We start from the raw sequence: 19,110 nt of genomic DNA, 5'->3' as shown, positions 1-19,110 counted from the left end.
TATCCCTCCCTTCAGTTGAAAGGATGTTTTTTACGCTTAAGCCCGAGACAAATTCCGAGCAAGTCGATTAGCAGGTGACCGAAGAGCGAATCAGAGGTTGCCCACGGTATATTAACGGCCGTGACATGCTCAGAACATGGGCCAAGCGTTTTCTTTTCAGCTGTAGCTGCTACATGTCAGGTTTATGACCTGTTTCGCGACTAGTTTACATGGCTTTGTATGTAAAACAATGCACAGTGTAATAATAGTTTTGTCAAAAAAGGAAAAGCGTTGCAACTGTCTGTGGGTGCTAATATTTCCAGCAGAGATTAATAATTGTTTCCAAGATTGCATAGCGTAGTTGCGCGAAAAAAAAAAAAACTGTGTAAATATTGTGAGTAAAATCTCGCGCAAACTAGATCAATACTGGTGAATGTTTTAGGTGTTTCTTCACCTTTACTAACTCGTTTACATAGTTTTAAAATGGTGTATTGATTTCAGCGATTACAGCTAAAATACTTTATGATCGCAATCGTAACGAATATTTATGATACACAGAAATTGAAGAAGTAGGCAGAAGTGACAAAATCGCTAACAAGCTTCTCTGTTTTTCATTGCGAGGACAATCGACGGCTTAAAGGATACCTGTCGCATTATACTTTGTTTTGCAATTAAGTGAGGAACAACTGAACACCCTCATAACTAAAGTAGTATCAGAAGTTGACCAAACAATGTTCAGATCATTAAAATTGAAACTGACAACTGCTCAGTTAACGTCAACATAATGAAGTAAATGTGTAATGGATCACTTCTTCCAGAAATCGAATATCCTTACGATGGAAACAGGTCCCTTTTTAAAGTTTTGATAGCAGTCGTGTCCTGAAAAACTTGCGATCTCAATTCTTGGTGAAAGAATTCGTCCGTGAAGGTAAATTACTTTCCAGTTCACACGTAAAACTATTATATAATGTATGGAGGGTTCATGTCGTGAAACATATTAGAGGCCTAACGAGGGAAACACTTTTTCTAACTTCGAAAAAGTGCATGTGTAAAGGGCCAAATATACACTTAAGAAAATGGAAATTGCAACACCATGAAGGCATTGATCGTTTGTGTTGATTTTCAAGATATGGAACAACGCCATGTATGTATGTAAACGATCAATGTTTCAGACCCATTGGATTGTTGCTACAGGTCTCCCCACGTGATTGGTCGCGGAAGAATCAACTCCAGTATACGGACTCTGGTATAGCGTAGTTGACTTGCAGTCTGTGCAGTGAAGTGTTCCCCGTCAAAAAGGCCTCGACGACAGAGAAGAGCACGCTATCAACAACTGTCGCCGTTTGAGAGGCCTCGGATAATTGGGCTGTGTGAGGCTGGATTATCGCTAAGGACTGTTGCTGCACGTGTTGAGCGACAGGCATCTACGGTACAACGTGTATGGCAGCAGTGGTCAAATGAAGGTACCCACACTCGTAGACCTGGCACAGGCCCAGCGCGACAGACAACTGTGGGAGAGGATCGCCGCATCATTCGTATGACCCGGATGGAACCCCATGCAACAGCAGCGCAAATTCGAGCAGCTGTGGCACCCCACGTTACACAACAAACAGTTGGTAATCGCCTGCGTGCAGCTGGCTTACGATCCCGTGTCCCCGCAGAAGGTGTTCCATTGACCCCACAACAGCGACGTGTAAGGCTGGCCTGGTATCGAGAAAGATCGACGTGGATCGACGAATGGCATAGGGTCGTCTTTAGTGATGAATCGCGCTTCTGTCTTGCCCGCAGTGATCGTCGGAATCGTGTGCGCCGACGTGCCGGGGAGAGGGGCCGCCCAGATCTTATTGTCGAGAGGCACACAGGGCCAACACCAAGTATTATGGTCTAGGGAGCTATTGGCTTTAATGTGAAATCACAATTAGTGCTTGTTGAGGGCACTATGACTGCTCGACAGTACGTTGATGGGGTACTCAACCCAGTGGTTGTTCCTATAATGGCGAAAATTGCTAATGGGATGTTTCAGCAGGACAATGCCCGGGTTCCAGAGAAGCTCTCCACGACATCACAACCTTAGAATGGCCCGCCAGATCCCCGGACCTCAGTCCTATTGAGCATGTGTGGGACATGATGGGTCGACAACTGGCCAACCGTCCTCAGCCACCCACAACTCTCGAACAACTGACCCGTGCAGTGCAGCAAGCATGGACCACAATTCCTCAGGAAGCGATCTAGGGCTTTATTGACTCCATGCCTCGACGAATTCATCAATGTATTGCAGCTCGTGGTGGGCACATCCTGTATTGATTGTTGTCCAAACTTGCTGTCAGAAGGATCTGAAAGTGTAATCATCGAAGTACAACCAAATACTCGTCTTGCATGTTCAATTGCAGCAATGTAGCACCACTCCTTCTGAGAGATGTATTGAAGAGTTTGCCTACTGTTGCTCCTGAGGTAGATAAGATCAAGGGGGTCTACAGAAGACCATAGAGTTTCTTGACATAATTAGAAAATGGCATGACATTCATGATGTATGCAATACGAAGCAAGCGTATATCTCTAGGAGAAAACACAAACTTTTATTTTCTGAGGTAAGTGATGAAGGACTCGATTGGCTGACGAATCCGTTATTGCCACTTTTTGAAGAACAATAAGAACAAAATCAATATGGAAACTTATGAAGCACTCATCACAACACGGGCCACAATAAAATGTATTCGGATTTCATAATGTATTAAGTAGGAATTTATCTAGTGACGATATAGAAGTATTGTTCAGACACTTTCGGAGGAAAGGAGGTTTTAATGACATGATGGGCGTTTGATCTTACCTCTGTGTTATGGAAACAACGTTGAAAACCAGAATAATAAATCCATCTTATTGTTCTAATGCTGAAACACAGACTTTCAAAGAACTGGGTTCCATCAAGGCATAACGAGTAGTTCAAGAGACAACTCAAGTTCCGATTCCTCAGGATGTTCTAACACTTCTAGATTTGCCTTTTGAAGGCAGGTTACCAACGGCAGTTTACGAATTGAACAAATGTGCATCTAAAAAATGTTACACCACATGCAACTCAGGTAGCATCTAGCATTATCTGAGCTACGCTTACAGGATAGTTCATAGTTAATCCGATTTATCAGCACAAATGTATTCGTTTCTTTGTTTTCAGAAAAAAACCGTTAACATCTAACTCTAGATTTCAGTAATGATTCGTGGCTATCTTCTTCGAGTGGCAGAGTAAAATAAAAAATGTTCTTCCTACTTAGAGCTTCTGTCATCAGCTCTCAGTGACAATTCGTTGATAAAATTTGTATATTTTCCGAAAAATGTTCTGTAGTGACGTTGAGACATGTGGGACATGCCCTGGTGTTAAAGTTACTAAAGAATCGTATCGTCTCCAAATTTATAGAATCTTTTAAGTGCTGCGAATTTGACTAATTAATTCTCAGTGACACAGTTGTGACAAAAATTTCAAAACGATTTCTCGATGATCATGCAAAGAACATGAGCAATTAAAATTATATTTCCAGGAATTTCGTGAGAAAACTTGAAAACTGAATCATCATCAGTCATATTTTAAGAGGTAAGCCATAATCACGAAACTTCTCAAAATATTTTCTAGTGGGACTAGAAAAAGAAAATTATGTACCTATCCATAATCCACCCTTCGCGCATAACCTACGAGACAGGGCATTCGAGTGCTCCCTAGCGGATAATAGCAGAACTAGTACGGTCCACGTTTGGACTTGCTCTTGTCACGGCCGCTAGTGTAACGTAGGCAACGGTAAGACTCAGGCTGAGTTCGATGGTCCTTTCCTTGAGAAACCCCGCTCTTTTTCCGGGCTCTAAGCAACTGTCCTTTAGTATACTAAAACCTGCTGCTATATTCAGTAGTAGAAGGTTTTAGTATTACGTGATGAAGTATAGCACCTTGCGATGTTACTATTTCATCCATTTATAAGTGATGCTGCCAGATTATCGTGGTGCATTACGATCTAGTTTTGTATCACAGTGAGAGGTAATTTGAATGAAAGGGTTATTATTACCAAATGAAGTTTTATCTTGAATCTTTATCTTTAGCTTTATGTTTTATCTTGAATCTGAAGGCGATGAAGAAGAAATAGTTACTAAACTTATTCTGACTCAAGAATAAACCTTACAATTGTTGTTACCATCCTTCAACTGGCAAATTGTTTCTATTCCGTGAAATGAACAGCAGCAATCAATCTAGCGGAACTTACCACAGAAATCTGGTACGGCGGTTTATTGCCATTTTAAACTGTGTTCAGACAAAGGAACTGAATGTGTTCGTATGAGGTTTCATCTCCAGATATCTCTCACAAACGGTCTCACTCTCATTTCTTGCGGATCTTCGAAGGGATCTTCCTCCTCACCGCATACCTCTTTCTGATGTTGGTTCCAGCCTTGCGAACCTTCCTTCTGGGTCAACTAGCTAGACCCACGGGACATCTAACCTATCCATTTGGTTCTACTTGCGTCGGTTGGTTCGCCTCTTCCAAGACCTGGGACCACATCGGACCGGTATCCTTCCTAACTTTCAACGCCCATCCAGTTACGCCACTTTCTTCCAAGTGAACTAGGTCTCACTGACCCATAAAACTTTCATCAAACCATGCATCCCTATCACCGTATCATATCACTGGCTCAACCACAAACAACACCACCTGCTCTACCTCAGCATACTCCAATTCAACCACCGTCGCATACCATACAGGAGGAGTGTCATAATTATTTTCAGACCCCAATAATAAGGTTCCCTATATTACAGTGGCACTAACCACTCAGTAGGTACCCGGAATCAGTTCAGGAAGACAGCCCCTTCCTCACTACCAGAGGAATTCGGCTGGCTGGCTGATGAATCCACATCACCATATCATCCACACACCGATCAAACAACGACCCTGGATACGCCGAACTAACATCACGACCGCCTCCTTGCATAGTGCCTCCCTTGCCACCGGGCGCTCCCTCATATTGAAAGCCAGATGTCCTATTTCTAATCCCAGAATTACCGCAGCCTACCTCATTGGAACACATGTTTTCTCCTGCGAAATTCCTCCTCAGAATACCGCTCTCCCAATAACGTATTGACAACGTTACAACGTTTAAACATGTGTGGAGAGGATATTGAGAACATCCGCTAGACCTCTAACGGAACTGTCATTTAAGAACGGGGACACAGCGGCCTTGCTCCTAACGCAGTCCATAGGAACAGCTCATTTCAGCTCAAACGTAACATTCAAACCCCAGTCGCAAGCCAACCATAAAAACTCTGTCACCTCCAACTACACATAGCTTATTTAGCTGCGCCGGCGGTAGGGTGGATCGCACAGTCTCCGAAAATTCCATCATCGCAGAATTCAATGATGAAGACGTTCTAGTCAGTAAGCCCTTCCAAATTAGAACTACATCGGGAGAAACGCTTATGGTGAGTATATTACCATCGACTCTAGAAGACGTCAATACTCGCACCGGAACCACCATAAGGTGGAAGCCTCCCTCGCCCCTCCACCGCAACCCATATGTTGCGAGCGTTGTCTCAAATATAATTAGCACTCTACATCAAAGAGCAATGCCACCACCCCTAAATGCGGACACTGTTCATAGAAATACAGAGCCTTTAATTGCCCCAACACCCAAAAACCCCACTGATGCAACAAATGTGGAGATTCCGACCCCACACAAGCAACGCCCGGTGCTGTGAAGCCCAACCACCTCATCCCCAAAATCATCCCGAAATAGCCGCACCTTCGCGCACTATAGACACACCCGCTACTCCTAGCTACTCGCTCTTCCCTCCCCCTCTATCGAGGACTTTATCAGATCCCCTATATTATCCCTACAACCACTCTCGAATACTTTCACACCTGCAAGCAACAGTAAACAAGACCGTCGCCTTTGAAAATATCACACTGCAGTTCCAAGATATATTTTGGCATCATACAAACCGAGACTCTAGTTTGAACGCCACTTCACATATCCTTCCTCCCCCTTTTCATTCAATAGTAGTACTCCTAGACATAGCGATCTGGGTATTTTAAATGGGCAAATGGGTTGGTGGGCCATTAAAACATTTTCACGCAAGAGATCAGGAAAAAAAAACAAATTTCATCATCCGCACTACAAAGCGCTCATCTAAATAAAGAACGACTCACCAATCATCACCAAATCCCCGACTCATTCGTTCACATCCATACCACAGCCAGCGGCAATCTTCCATTTTCTCTCTAACAAAGACCCTCTCACATTAATGCTGTCATAAGTTATGCACACATCACCAACTTATTTATATCCCAGAACACAATCCTCCAATAAATTCATCCATCACAGAATAGTATGCATCCTTTTCTTCCATCTCACCTATTTTTAACTCAACTCAACAATGCCTCATATCTTGGTCAGAGACAGGATGCTGCCCACTGGGTGGCCCGCGTTGCCCTTCATGGGTAAGGAATGAAAACATTGTATGTATGTACGCATGTTAGTTTGGGTTTAATCATAATAATGACATCTTAAAGTTTAAAATTTGTTGTTGATTATTTTCGTCCATACGTCTCGATTTATTCTGAAACGGGAGATTTCAACTTAAAAAACGTAACCTTCATAATTTTAATTTTATTCCGATAGGAAATGAATGTTGAAAAACTTGATTGGTTAGTATGTAAGCTAGAAAGCTGAAACATGAAAGTATTAAAATTAATATTACATTTGCTGTACTTTCAACCAAGATTGGAATAAAAGATGTTATAAAATGTTCCTTTATTATTACAGATGGGTCATTTAGGAGTGGTCGTTCCGCCAGATATCCTGAATGACGACACAGGTGATGGTAATACTGCACCTGAAGGTGGTTCTGTTCACCTGCGATGCAAGGCGACAGGTGTCCCCAAACCTACCGTTATGTGGCGTCGGGAAGATGGTCGAAACATCGTGCTGCGTCATGAAGGAGGACGTGAGAAGCAATGTGAGTCTATCCTATCACTCATTTCATAAATACTTTTTTCCTGAAGAAGGGTATTTCGAAGTCGAAATGTTCCCCATCCAAATGCTCCTTTCATTTTTATGTACTGCTCTGGCACATTTTTTTCTGATTTAGAGAAGCATCATAAAATCTTACCTCCCAGTCAGTAAGCCAATCAGGGGAAGTATCTTCCATTGATTGATTTCACACAAGGTCATTGGTTATTTATGATGTCTAGGTTATGTAATTATCTATATATATAAAGTAGCTTGTCCTGACTGACTGACTGACTGACTGACTGATTCATCATCGCCGAGCCAAAACTACTGGACATAAAGAAATGAAATTTTGGGGATATATTCATATTAAGATGTAGGTGCTCGCTAAGAGAGGATTTTTGGATATTCCGTCGCTAAGGGGGTGAAAAGGGGGGTGAAATTTTTAAATGAGTGTGTCTATATCTCAAAACTTTAAAAGTTTACAGATGTGAAAATTGGTATTTCGAATCTTCTTTAAAAATAAGGAAACACGTATTTTTTTGTTTTCAGACAATCCCAATAGGAGGGGTGAAAAAGGGTGAAAAAGTGGTTGAATGCCTTTAATCCGGATTCGCTACTTATATCTCAGAAACTGAAGATATTACAGACCTCAACATTGGTACTTTTGATCGCTGTGAAAAATAAAGAAACACATATTTTTTGTTTTTGGAAAATCCAATTATGCGAGGGTGAAAGGGGGGGGTGAATTTTTAAAATGAGTGCATCTATATCTCAAAGTTTTAAAGTTTAGAGATGTAAAAATTAGTATTTAGAATCTCCATTAAAAATAAACGAACACGTATTTTTTTGTTTTCGGAAAATCCTAATAGGAGGGGTGAAAAGGGGTGAAAAATATGTTGAATGCCTTTAAAGAGAATACGTATATCTCAGAAACTAAAGATATTACAGACCTCAAAATTGGTACTTTTGATCGCTTTCAAAAATAAAGAAACACATATTTTTTTGTTTTTGGAAAATCCAATTAATGCGAGGGTGAAAAGGGGGGTGAATTTTTAAAATGAGTGCATCTATATCTCAAAAGTTTTAAAGTTTAGAGATGTAAAAATTGGTATTTAGAATCTTCATTAAAAATAAAGGAGCACGTACTTTTTTGTTTTCGGAAAATCCCAATAGGAGGGGTGAAAAGGGGTGAAAAATGGGTTGAATGCCTTTGAAGAGAATACTTATATCTTAGAAACTGAATATATTACAGACCTGAAAATTGGTATTTGGGATTTACTTTAAAAATAAAGAAACAGGTATTTTTTCGTTTTGGGAAAATCCAAATAATGGGGGGTGAAAAGGGGGATGAAATTTTTGAAATGAGTGTATCTATATATCAAAACGTTTAAAGTTTATAGATGTAAAATTTGGTATTTAGAAATCTCCTTTAAAAATATAGAAACACGTACTTTTTTGTTTTCGGAAAATCCTAATAGGAAGGGTGAAAAAGGGTGAAAAATAGGTTGAATGCCTTTAATGAGGCTACTTATATTTCAGAACCTGAAGATATTACAGACCTGAAAATTGGTATTTGGGATCTACTTTAAAAATAAAGAAACAGGTATTTTTTCGTTTTTGGAAATTCCAAATAATGGGGGTTGAAAATGGGGGTGAATTTTTAAAATGAGTGTGTCTACATCTTTAAACTCTAAAAGTTTAAACATGTAAAAATTGGTATATAGAATCTCCTTTAAAAATAAAGGAACACGTATTTTTTTTTCTGTAAATCCCAATAGGAGGGGTGTAAAAGGGTGAATCTCTTTATGAGGACACATATATCTCAGAAACTGAAGATATTACAGAACTGAGAATTTGTATATGGGATCTCCTTTAAAAATAAAGAAACACGTATTTTATGTTTTTGGAAAATCCAATTAATGGCGGTTTACTGGAGTGAAAAATTGGGGTGAATTTCTTGAAAGACTATATCTACAGAATATCTGAGAAAGGTAAAATGTTACAGACGTAAAAAGTGGGTATTTGTAATTTCCTGTAAATGTAAAGAAACATGGGTGATTCGTTTTTGGAAACTCCACTTAAGGGGAAATAAAAAGGGGTGAAATTTTAAAATGAGAATATGTACAGTATACATCAAAAAACTTAACATGTTACAGAAGTGAAAATGGTATTTTTATCTCTATTAAAAACAAAGAAACGTGTATTTTTAGTTTTCGGAAATACCACTTGGGTAGAAGGGGGGATGTGTGTAAAAGTGACTGAAAATGGTGTCGATTTCTTTTAAATAGGCTACTGATATCTCAAAAATGAAGACGTTACATACGTGAAATTTGATATTTGGAATCTGCTTTAAAAGTAAAGAAACACGTATTTTCGGAAAATCCAATGAAGGGGGGGGGGGAAGCATTGAAAAATTAGTTGACTTAATTGTATGAGAATACATACATCTAATAAAAACTTAAGTTGTTACAGACGTGAAAATTGGTATTTGGCTCTCCTTTAAAAACAAAGAAAAACGCTTTTCGAAGGGGAAACCATCTTGGGCGGCGGGAGTGAAAAGGAGTTGAATTCCTTTCATGAGGACACACAAATCAAAAACTGAAGAAGTTAAGAGTCGGGATAACTGGTATTTAGAAGATCATTTACTATTAAAGAAACAAGTATTTTTCCCGGAAAATTCACCTGCGGGAGGGGGGGTGAAAGGAAGTGAAAAAAGGTGAAATATTTGTATAGGGATACTTATATCTCAAAACTGAAGGTAAAACACGTGAACATTGGTGTTTGGAATCTCCTTTAAACATAAAGAAACACGCCTTCTTTTAATTTTTCTTTGGGCGGGGGGTGGAAATATACTTAACGGCGGTGGTGTGTAAAAGGAGGTGAGACCAATTGATTTTACTTTTCATAACGTACTTATAAGGAGCCTCCGTTTCTCACTCGGCAGCGCGCCGGCCTCTCACAGCTGGGTTCCGTGGTTCAAATCCCGATCACTCCAAGTGATATTCGTGCTGGACAAATCGGAGGCGGGACAGGTTTTCTCCGGACACTCCGGTTTTCCCTGTTATCTTTCATTCCAGCAACACTGTAAAATATTTCATTTCATTTGTCATTCATCGCTCATTGCCCCAGAGGAGTGCTTCGGCAGCCGGCACAATTCCTACTGTCGCCGCTAGATGGGGCTTTATTCATTCCATTCCTGACCCTGTTGAATGGCTGGAAACAGGCTGTAGATTTTCGATGTACTTATTCGGATCATAAACCGATCATTTTTAATATTTCCTGGGTTCGATTTCAATAGCCATCTTTTCCTTCGGAGAACATTCTTAGATTACAGTAGACTCTCCTGGCATATAAATAAAAATTTAAACACATTTGAAATAAACGATAGGAATGAGATTGACCGTCAAATTATTCACCTCTATAATAAGGTCAATAATGCACGGAAGTATGTCATTCCTATCGCCAGAAATCCCGCACAATTGCCTACGCGCGACAATGGTGCTGGTCACATTGTCAACAATGACAATGGTAGCAGATGTAATTTGCATCTTGCTGTGGGGTCCAGAACATCTAATAATAATAATAATAATAATAATAATAATAATAATAATAATAATAATAATAATTATTATAATGTTCTGGACCGTCGTCAAATTGTGCGGACCGCGCTGGAAACGGGTCCAGGCCTGGTAATGACTACGAATACAGTCAAGCCGCGGGTTCAGTACCGCCAACGCACCCAAGACGACACCACGCCGGATCTCCGTCAGGATTTGATCCATACTAAAAATGCTTATAGGAAAAGATGGCAAAGATTTAGGGACCGAACTGACCGCGTGGAATACCTGGACCTACCTCGCGAAGTACGAAATCGATTGTTGGAAAGAAATATTGAAAAATGTGAGAAACTTTGCCGTAATCTCTCAGAAAACGAGTCAGATCGGAGGATTATATATAAAACGTTAAGCATTTAATTATAAATTTCAGTATAATACCGTAGCGAAGCACGGGTATCTTGCTAGTCTATATATATATATAAAACTAGCAAGACACCCGTGCTTCGCTACGGTATTATACTGAAATTTATAATTGAATGCTTATTGTTTTAGATATATAATCCGCCGAAATTCGCGATCTGACTCGTTTTCTGCGAGAATCCACCAAAATTCCCAATCTGACTCGTTTTCTATTATTTTACAGCACGTTTCCTCCCATTTTACAATCTTCCTTTCCAGCAATCGATTTCGTACTTCCCGGGCTAGGCTCAGGTATTCTTCCTGGTCAGTTGGGTCCGTAAATCTTTGTCATCTTTTCCTTTAATCATTTTTAATATGGATAAAATCCTTCAGGAGATCCGGAGTGGTGTCATATTGGGTGCCTTGGCGGCACTGAACCCGCGGCCGGACTGCATTCTTAGTCATTACCCGTCCAGGAGCCGTTACCAGCGCGGTCCGCACATTTGACGACGGTTCGGAACATTATTATTATTATTATTATTATTATTATTACCATTATGTGTTGCTCGAATGGCTGATGACAGGGAAAACCGGAGTATCCGGAGAAAACCTGTCCCGCCTCCGTTTTGTCCAGCACGAATGTCACATGGAGTGACCGGGATTTGAACCACGGAACCCAGCTGTGAGAGGCCGGCACGGTGCCGCCTGAGCAACGGAGGATCCTTATAAGAACAGTAATAAGAGTAAAATCAATTGATCTCACCTCCTTCTACACCCCACCGCCGTTAAGTTTATTTACCGCCACCCCCCTCCCAAAAAAAATTAAAAGAAGGCTTGTTTCTTTATGTTTAAGGGGATTCCAAACACCAATGTTCACGTCTATTACCTTCAGTTTTGAGATATAAGTATCCCCATAAAAGTAATTTACTTTTTTCACTTCATTTCACACTACTCCTCCCCCCCCCCCACTAAGTGAACTTTCCCGCAAAAAATACTTGTTTCTTTAATAGTAAAGGATCTTCTAAATACCCATTATCATGACTCTAACTTCTTCAGTTTTTGATTTATGTGTCCTCATGAAAGGAATTCAACTCATTTACACTCCCGCCCTCCAAGATGGTTTTCCGCCCAAAACGCGCTTTTCTTTGTTTTTAAAGGAGATCCAAATACGAATTTTCAGTTCTGTAATATCTTTCGTTTCTGACATATATGTATCCTCATTAAAGGCATTCAACCCATTTTTTACCCTTTTACACCCCTCCTATTGGGATTTACAGGAAACAAAAAAATACGTGTTCCTTTAGTTTTTATTAGATGTATGTATTCTCATACAATTAAGCCAATTAATGTTTCAATTCTTTCACACACACACCCCCCTCCCCGCGCTTCATTGGATTTTAAGAGAATACGTGTTTCTCTACTTTTAAAGCAGATTGAAAATATCAAATTTCACGTCTGTAACATCTTCATTTTTGATATATCAGTAGCCGAATTAAAATAATTCACCACCATTTTCAGTCACTTTTACCCCAATTGATATTTCCGAAAACTAAAAATTCACGTTTCTTTATGTTTAATAGAGATAAAAAATACAATTTTTCACTTCTGTAACATGTTAAGTTTTTTTAGATATACTGTAAAAATTCTCATTTTTAAATTTCACCCCTTTTGAGTTCCCCTTAAGTGGAGTTTCCAAAAACAAATCACCTATGTTTCTTTACATTTACAGGAGATTCCAAACACCCACTTTTTACGTCTGTAACATTTTACGTTTCCAAGATATTCTGTAGATATAGTCTTTCAAAAAATTCACCCCAATTTGTCACTCCTGTTTAACCGCCATTAATTGGATTTTCCAAAAACTAAAAAATACGTGTTTCTTTATTTTTAAAGGAGATCCCATATACAAATTTTCAGTTCTGTAATATGTTTCGTTTCTGACATATATGTATCCTCATTAAAGGCATTCAACCCATTTTTCACCCTTTTACACCCCTCCTATTGGGATTTACAGGAAATAAAAAAATACGTGTTCCTTTAGTTTTTATTAGATGTATGTATTCTCATACAATTAAGCCAATTAATTTTTCAATTCTTTCACACACACCCCCCCCTCCCGCTTCATTGGATTTTAAGAGAATACGTGTTTCTCTACTTTTAAAGCAGATTGAAAATATCAAATTTCACGTCTGTAACATCTTCATTTTTGATATATCAGTAGCCGAATTAAAAGAATTCAACACCATTTTCAGTCACTTTTACCCCCCCTCCTCCCAAGTGATATTTCCGAAAACTAAAAATTCACGTTTCTTTATGTTTATTAGAGATAAAAAATACCATTTTTCACTTCTGTAACATGTTAAGTTTTTTAGATATACTGTAGAAATTCCCATTTTTAAATTTCACCCCTTTTGAGTTCCCCTTAAGTGGAGTTTCCAAAAACAAATCACCTATGTTTCTTTACATTTACAGGAGATTCCAAACACCCACTTTTTACGTCTGTAACATTTTACGTTTCCAAGATATTCTGTAGATATAGTTTTTCAAAAAATTCACCCCAATTTGTCACTCCTGTTTAACCGCCATTAATTGGATTTTCCAAAAACTAAAAAATACGTGTTTCTTTACTTTTAAAGGAGATCCCATATACAAATTTTCAGTTCTGTAATATGTTTCGTTTCTGACATATATGTATCCTCATTAAAGGCATTCAACCCATTTTCACCCTTTTACACCCCTCCTATTGGGATTTACAGGAAACAAAAAAATACGTGTTCCTTTATTTTTAGAGGAGATTCTAACTACCAGTTTTTACATCTGTAAATTTTAAAGTGTTAAGATGTAGACACACTCATTTTAAAAAATTCACCCCCCTTTTCACCCCCCCCCAATATTTGGATTTTCCAAAAACGAAAAATACGTGTTTCTTTACTTTTAAAGTAGATCCCAAATACCAATTTTCAGGTCTGTAATATCTTCAGGTTCTGAAATATAAGTAGACTCATGAAAGGCATTCGACCCCTTCTTCAACCTTTTCCACCCTTCCTATTAGGATTTTCCGAAAACAAAATATACGTGTTTCTTTATTTTTAAAGGAGATTCTAAATACCAATTTTCACATCTATAACCTTTAAAAGTTTTGAGATATAGATACACTCATTTTAAAATATTACCCCCTTTTCACCTCTGCCCTTAATTGGATTTTCCAGAAACAAAAAAATACGTGTTTCTTTCTTTTTAAAGGAGATCGCAAACACCGATTTTCAGGTCTGTAAATCTTCAGTTTCTGAGATATAAGTAGCCTCATTAAAGGCATTCAACCCTTTTTCCACCCCTTTTCACTCCTCCTTTTGCGATTTTCCGAAAACAAAAAAATACGTGTTTCTTTATTTTTAATGAAGATTCTAAATACCAGTTTTTACATCTGCAAACTTTAAATGTTTGGAGATATAGATTCACTCATTTTAAAAATTCACCCCCTTTTCACCCTCCCATTAATTGGATTTTCCAAGAACAAAAAAATACGTGTTTCTTTATTTTTGAAAGAGATCAAAAGTACCAATTTTGAGGTCTGTAATATCTTCAGTTTCTGAGATATAAGTACCGGTATCCTGATTAAAGGCATTCAACCCCTTTTCACCCTTTTTCACCCCTCCTATTGGGATTTTCTGAAAACAAAAAAATACGTGTTTCCTTATTTTTAAGGAAGATTCTAAATACCAATTTTTACATCTGTAAACTTTTAAAGTTTTGAGATATAGACACACTCATTTTAAAATTTCACCCCCCTTTTCACCCCCTTAGCGACGGAATATCCAAAAATCCTCTCTTAGCGAGCACCTACATCTTAATATGAATATATCCCCAAAATTTCATTTCTTTATGTCCAGTAGTTATGGCTCGGCGATGATGAATCAGTCAGTCAGTCAGTCAGTCAGTCAGGACAAGCTACTTTATATATATAGACTAGCAAGATACCCGTGCTTCGCTACGGTATTATACTGAAATATATAATTGAATGCTTATTGTTTTAGATATATAATCCTCCGAAATTCGCGATCTGACTCGTTTTCTGCGAGAATCCACCAAAATTCCCGATCTGACTCGTTTTCTATAATTTTACGGCACGTTTCCTCCCATTTTTCAATCTTCCTTTTCAGCAATCGATTTCGTACATCCCGGGTTAGGCTCAGGTATTTCTCCCGGTCAGTTGGGTCCGTAAATCTGTGCCATCTTTTCCTATAATCATTTTTTATATGGATAAAACCCTTCAGGAGATCCAGCGTGGTGTCATATTCGGTGCCTTGGCGGCACTGAACCCGCAGCCAGGCTGCATTCTTAGTCATTACCCGTCCAGGAGCCGTTTCCAGCGCGGTCCGCACATTTGACGACGGTCCGGAACATTATTATTATTATTATTATTATTATTATTATTATTATTATTATTATTATTATTATTATTATTATTATTATTATTATTATGTGTTGCTGGAATGGCTGATGACAGGGAAAACCGGAGTATCCGGAGAAAAACCTGTCCCGCCTCCGTTTTGTCCAGCACGAATGACACATGGAGCGAACGGGATTTGAACCACGGAACCCAGCTGTGAGAGGCCGGCACGCTTGCGTCTGGGCAACGGAGGATCCTTATAAGTACATTAATAACAGTAAAATCAATTGGTCTCACCTCCTTCTACACCCCACCGCCGTTAAGTTTATTTACCGCCACCTCCCCCGCCCCTCCCCCCGACGAAAAATTAAAAGAAGGCTTGTTTCTTTATGTTTAAGGGAGATTCCAAACACCAATGTTCACGTCTATTACCTTCAGCTTTGAGATATAAGTATCCCCATAAAAATAATTTACTTTTTGCACTTCATTTCACACTACTCCCCCCCTCACCAAGTGAATTTTCCCGCAAAAAATACTTGTTTCTTTAATAGTAAAGGATCTTCTAAATACCAATTATCACGACTCAAAATTCTTCAGTTTTTGATTTATGTGTCCTCATTAAAGGAATTCAACTCATTGACACTCCCGCCCTCCAAGATGGTTCCCCGCCCCCCCCCCCCCCCCAAACGCGTTTTTCTTTGTTTTTAAAGGAGATCCAAATACGAATTATCACGACTGTAACAACTTTAGTTTTTATTAGATGTATGTATTCTCATACAATTAAGTCAATTAATATTTCAATTCTTTCACCCCCCCCCCCATATTGGATTTTGCGACAATACGTGTTTCTTTACTTTTAAAGCAGATTCCAAATATCAAATTTCACGCCTGTAATATCTTCATATTTGAGATATCAATAGCCTAACTAAAATAATTCAACACCATTTTCAGTCACTTTTACCCCCCCCCCCGCTCCACCCAAGTGGTATTACCGAAAACTAAAAATACTTGTTTATTTATGTTTAATAGAGATAAAAAATACCATTTTTCACTTCTGTAACATGTTAAGTTTTTTGAGATATACTGTAAAAATTCTCATTTTAAAATTTCACCCCTTTTGAGTTCCCCTTAAGTGGAGTTTCCCAAAACAAATCACCTATGTTTCTTTACATTTACAGGAGATTCCAAACACCCTCGTTTTACGTCTGTAACATTTTACGTTTCCAAGATATTCTGTAGATATAGTCTTTCAAAAAATTCACCCCATTTTGTCACTCCTGTTTAACCGCCATTAATTGGATTTTCCAAAAACTAAAAAATACGTGTTTCTTTATTTTTAAAGGAGATCCCATATACAAATTTTCAGTTCTGTAATATCTTTCGTTTCTGAGATATATGTATCCTTATTAAAGGCATTCAACCCATTTTTCACCCTTTTAAACCCCTCCTATTGGGATTTAAGGAAACAGAAAAAGACGTGTTCCTTTATTTTTAGAGGAGAATCTAAGTACCACTTTTACATCTGTAAATTTTAAAGTTTTAAGATGTAGACACACTCATTTTAAAAATTCACCCCCCCTTTTCACCCCCCAATATTTGGATTTTCCAAAAACGAAAAAATACATGTTTCTTTACTTTTAAAGTAGATCCCAAATACAAATTTTCAGGTCTGTAATATCTTCAGGTTCTGAAATATAAGCAGCCTCATTAAAGGCATTCAACCCATTACTCACCCTTTTACACCCTTCCTATTGGGATTTTCCGAAAACAAAAGAATACGTGTTTCTTTATTTTTAAAGGAGATTCTAAATACCAATTTTTACGTCTATAAACTATAAAGTTTTGAGATATAGATACACTCATTTTAAAAAATCACCCCCTTTTCACCCCGCATTAATTGGATTTTCCAAAAACAAAAAATACGTGTATCTTTATTTTTAAAAGAGATCCCAAACACCAATTTTCAGATCTGTAATATCTTCAGTTTCTGAGACATAAGTAGCCTCATTAAAGGATTCAACCCCTTTTCACCCCTTTTCACTCCTCCTATTGCGATTTTCCGAAAACAAAAAAATACGTGTTTCTTTATTTTTAATGAAGATTCTAAATACCAATTTTTATATCTGCAAACTTTAAAAGTTTGAAGATATAGATTCACTCATTTTAAAAATTCACCCCCTTTTCACCCTCCGATTAATTGGATTTTCCAAAAACAAAAAATACGTGTTTCTTTATTTTTAAAGGACATTCTAAATACCAATGTTTACATCTATAAACTTTAAAAGTGTTGAGGTATATATACACTCATATTAAAAAATCATCCCCCTTTTACCCCCACCATTAATTGGATTTTCTAAAAACAAAAAATGCGCGTTTCTTTATTTTTAAAGGAGATCCCAAATACCAATTTTCAGGTCTGTAATATCTTCAGTTTCTAAGATATAAGTATTCTCTTTAAAGGCATTCTACCCCTTTTTCACCCCTTTTCTCCCTTCTTATTGGGATTTTCCGAAAACAAAAAAATACGTGTTCCTTTTTATTAATGAAGATTCCAAATACCAATTTTTACATCTCTAAACTTTAAAACTTTTGAGATATAGCTGCACTCATTTTAAAAATTCACCCCCCTTTTCACCCTCGCATTAATTGGATTTTCCAAAAACAAAAAAATATGTGTTTCTTTATTTTTGAAAGAGATCAAAAGTATCAATTTTGAGGTCTGTAATATCTTCAGTTTCTGAGATATAGGTACCGGTATCCTGATTAAAGGCATTCAACCCCTTTTTCACCCTTTTTCACCCCTCCTATTGTCCGACTCGTTGGCTGAACGGTCAGCGTACTGGCCTTCGGTTCAGAGGGTCCCGGGTTCGATTCCCGGCCGGGTCGGGGATTTTAACCTTAATTGGTTAATTCCAATGGCACGGGGGCTGGGTGTATGTGCTCTCTTCATCATCATTTCATCCTCATCACGGCGCGCAGGTCACCTACGGGTGTCGAATAGAAAGACCTGCACCTGGCGAGCCGAACTTGTCTTCGGACACTCCCGGCACTAAAAGCCATACGCCATTTCATTTTTTTTCATACCCCTCCTATTGGGATTTTCTGAAAACAAAAAAATACGTATTTCCTTATTTTTAAAGAAGATTCTAAATACCAATTTTCATATCTGTAAACTTTTAAAGTTTTGAGATATAGACACACTCATTTTAAAATTTCACCCCCCTTTTTCACCCCCTTAGCGACGGAATATCCAAAAACCCTCTCTTAGCGAGCACCTACATCTTAATATGAATCTATGCCCAAAATTTCATTTCTTTATGTCCAGTAGTTTTGGCTCGGCGATGATGAATCAGTCAGTCAGTCAGTCAGTCAGTCAGGACAAGCTACTTTATATATATAGATAGCTTGTCCTGACTGACTGACTGATTCATCATCGCCGAGCCAAAACTACTGGATATAATGAAATGAAATTTTGGGGATACATTCATATTAAGGTGTAGGTGCTCGCTAAGAGAGGATTTTTGGATATTCCGTTGCTAAGGGGGTGAAAAGGGGGGTGAAGTTTTAAAATGAGTGCACCTATATCTCAAAACTTTAAAAGTTTACAAATGTAAAAATTGGTATTTAGAATCTTCTTTGAAAATAAGGAAATACGTATTTTTTTGTTTTCAGAAAATCCCAATAGGAGGGGTAAAAAAGGGTGAAAATGAGGGAAAATGTGTTGAATGCCTTTAATCAGGATACCGGTACTTATATCTCAGAAACTGAAGATATTACAGACCTGAAAATTGGTACTTTTGATCT

At 38.2% G+C, this 19,110-nt stretch overlaps 1 protein-coding gene across 1 annotated transcript in view; it reads left to right on the top strand.

Moving 5' to 3' along the window:
• LOC136864453 (uncharacterized) overlaps window positions 1–19,110 on the top strand; it is a 389,628-nt gene that overhangs the window by 103,330 nt on the left and 267,188 nt on the right. Inside the window, exon 4 of the mRNA XM_068226219.1 lies at window positions 6,772–6,964. Within this exon, the coding sequence (XP_068082320.1) occupies window positions 6,772–6,964 (193 nt within the window). The remainder of the gene's footprint in view (window positions 1–6,771; window positions 6,965–19,110) is intronic.

This window comes from Anabrus simplex, chromosome 1 (assembly GCF_040414725.1).
Source record: "Anabrus simplex isolate iqAnaSimp1 chromosome 1, ASM4041472v1, whole genome shotgun sequence".
NCBI lineage: Eukaryota > Metazoa > Arthropoda > Insecta > Orthoptera > Tettigoniidae > Anabrus > Anabrus simplex.
The sequence above is the reverse complement of the archived record's forward strand: the minus strand, read 5'-3'. Positions and strand labels throughout refer to the sequence as shown.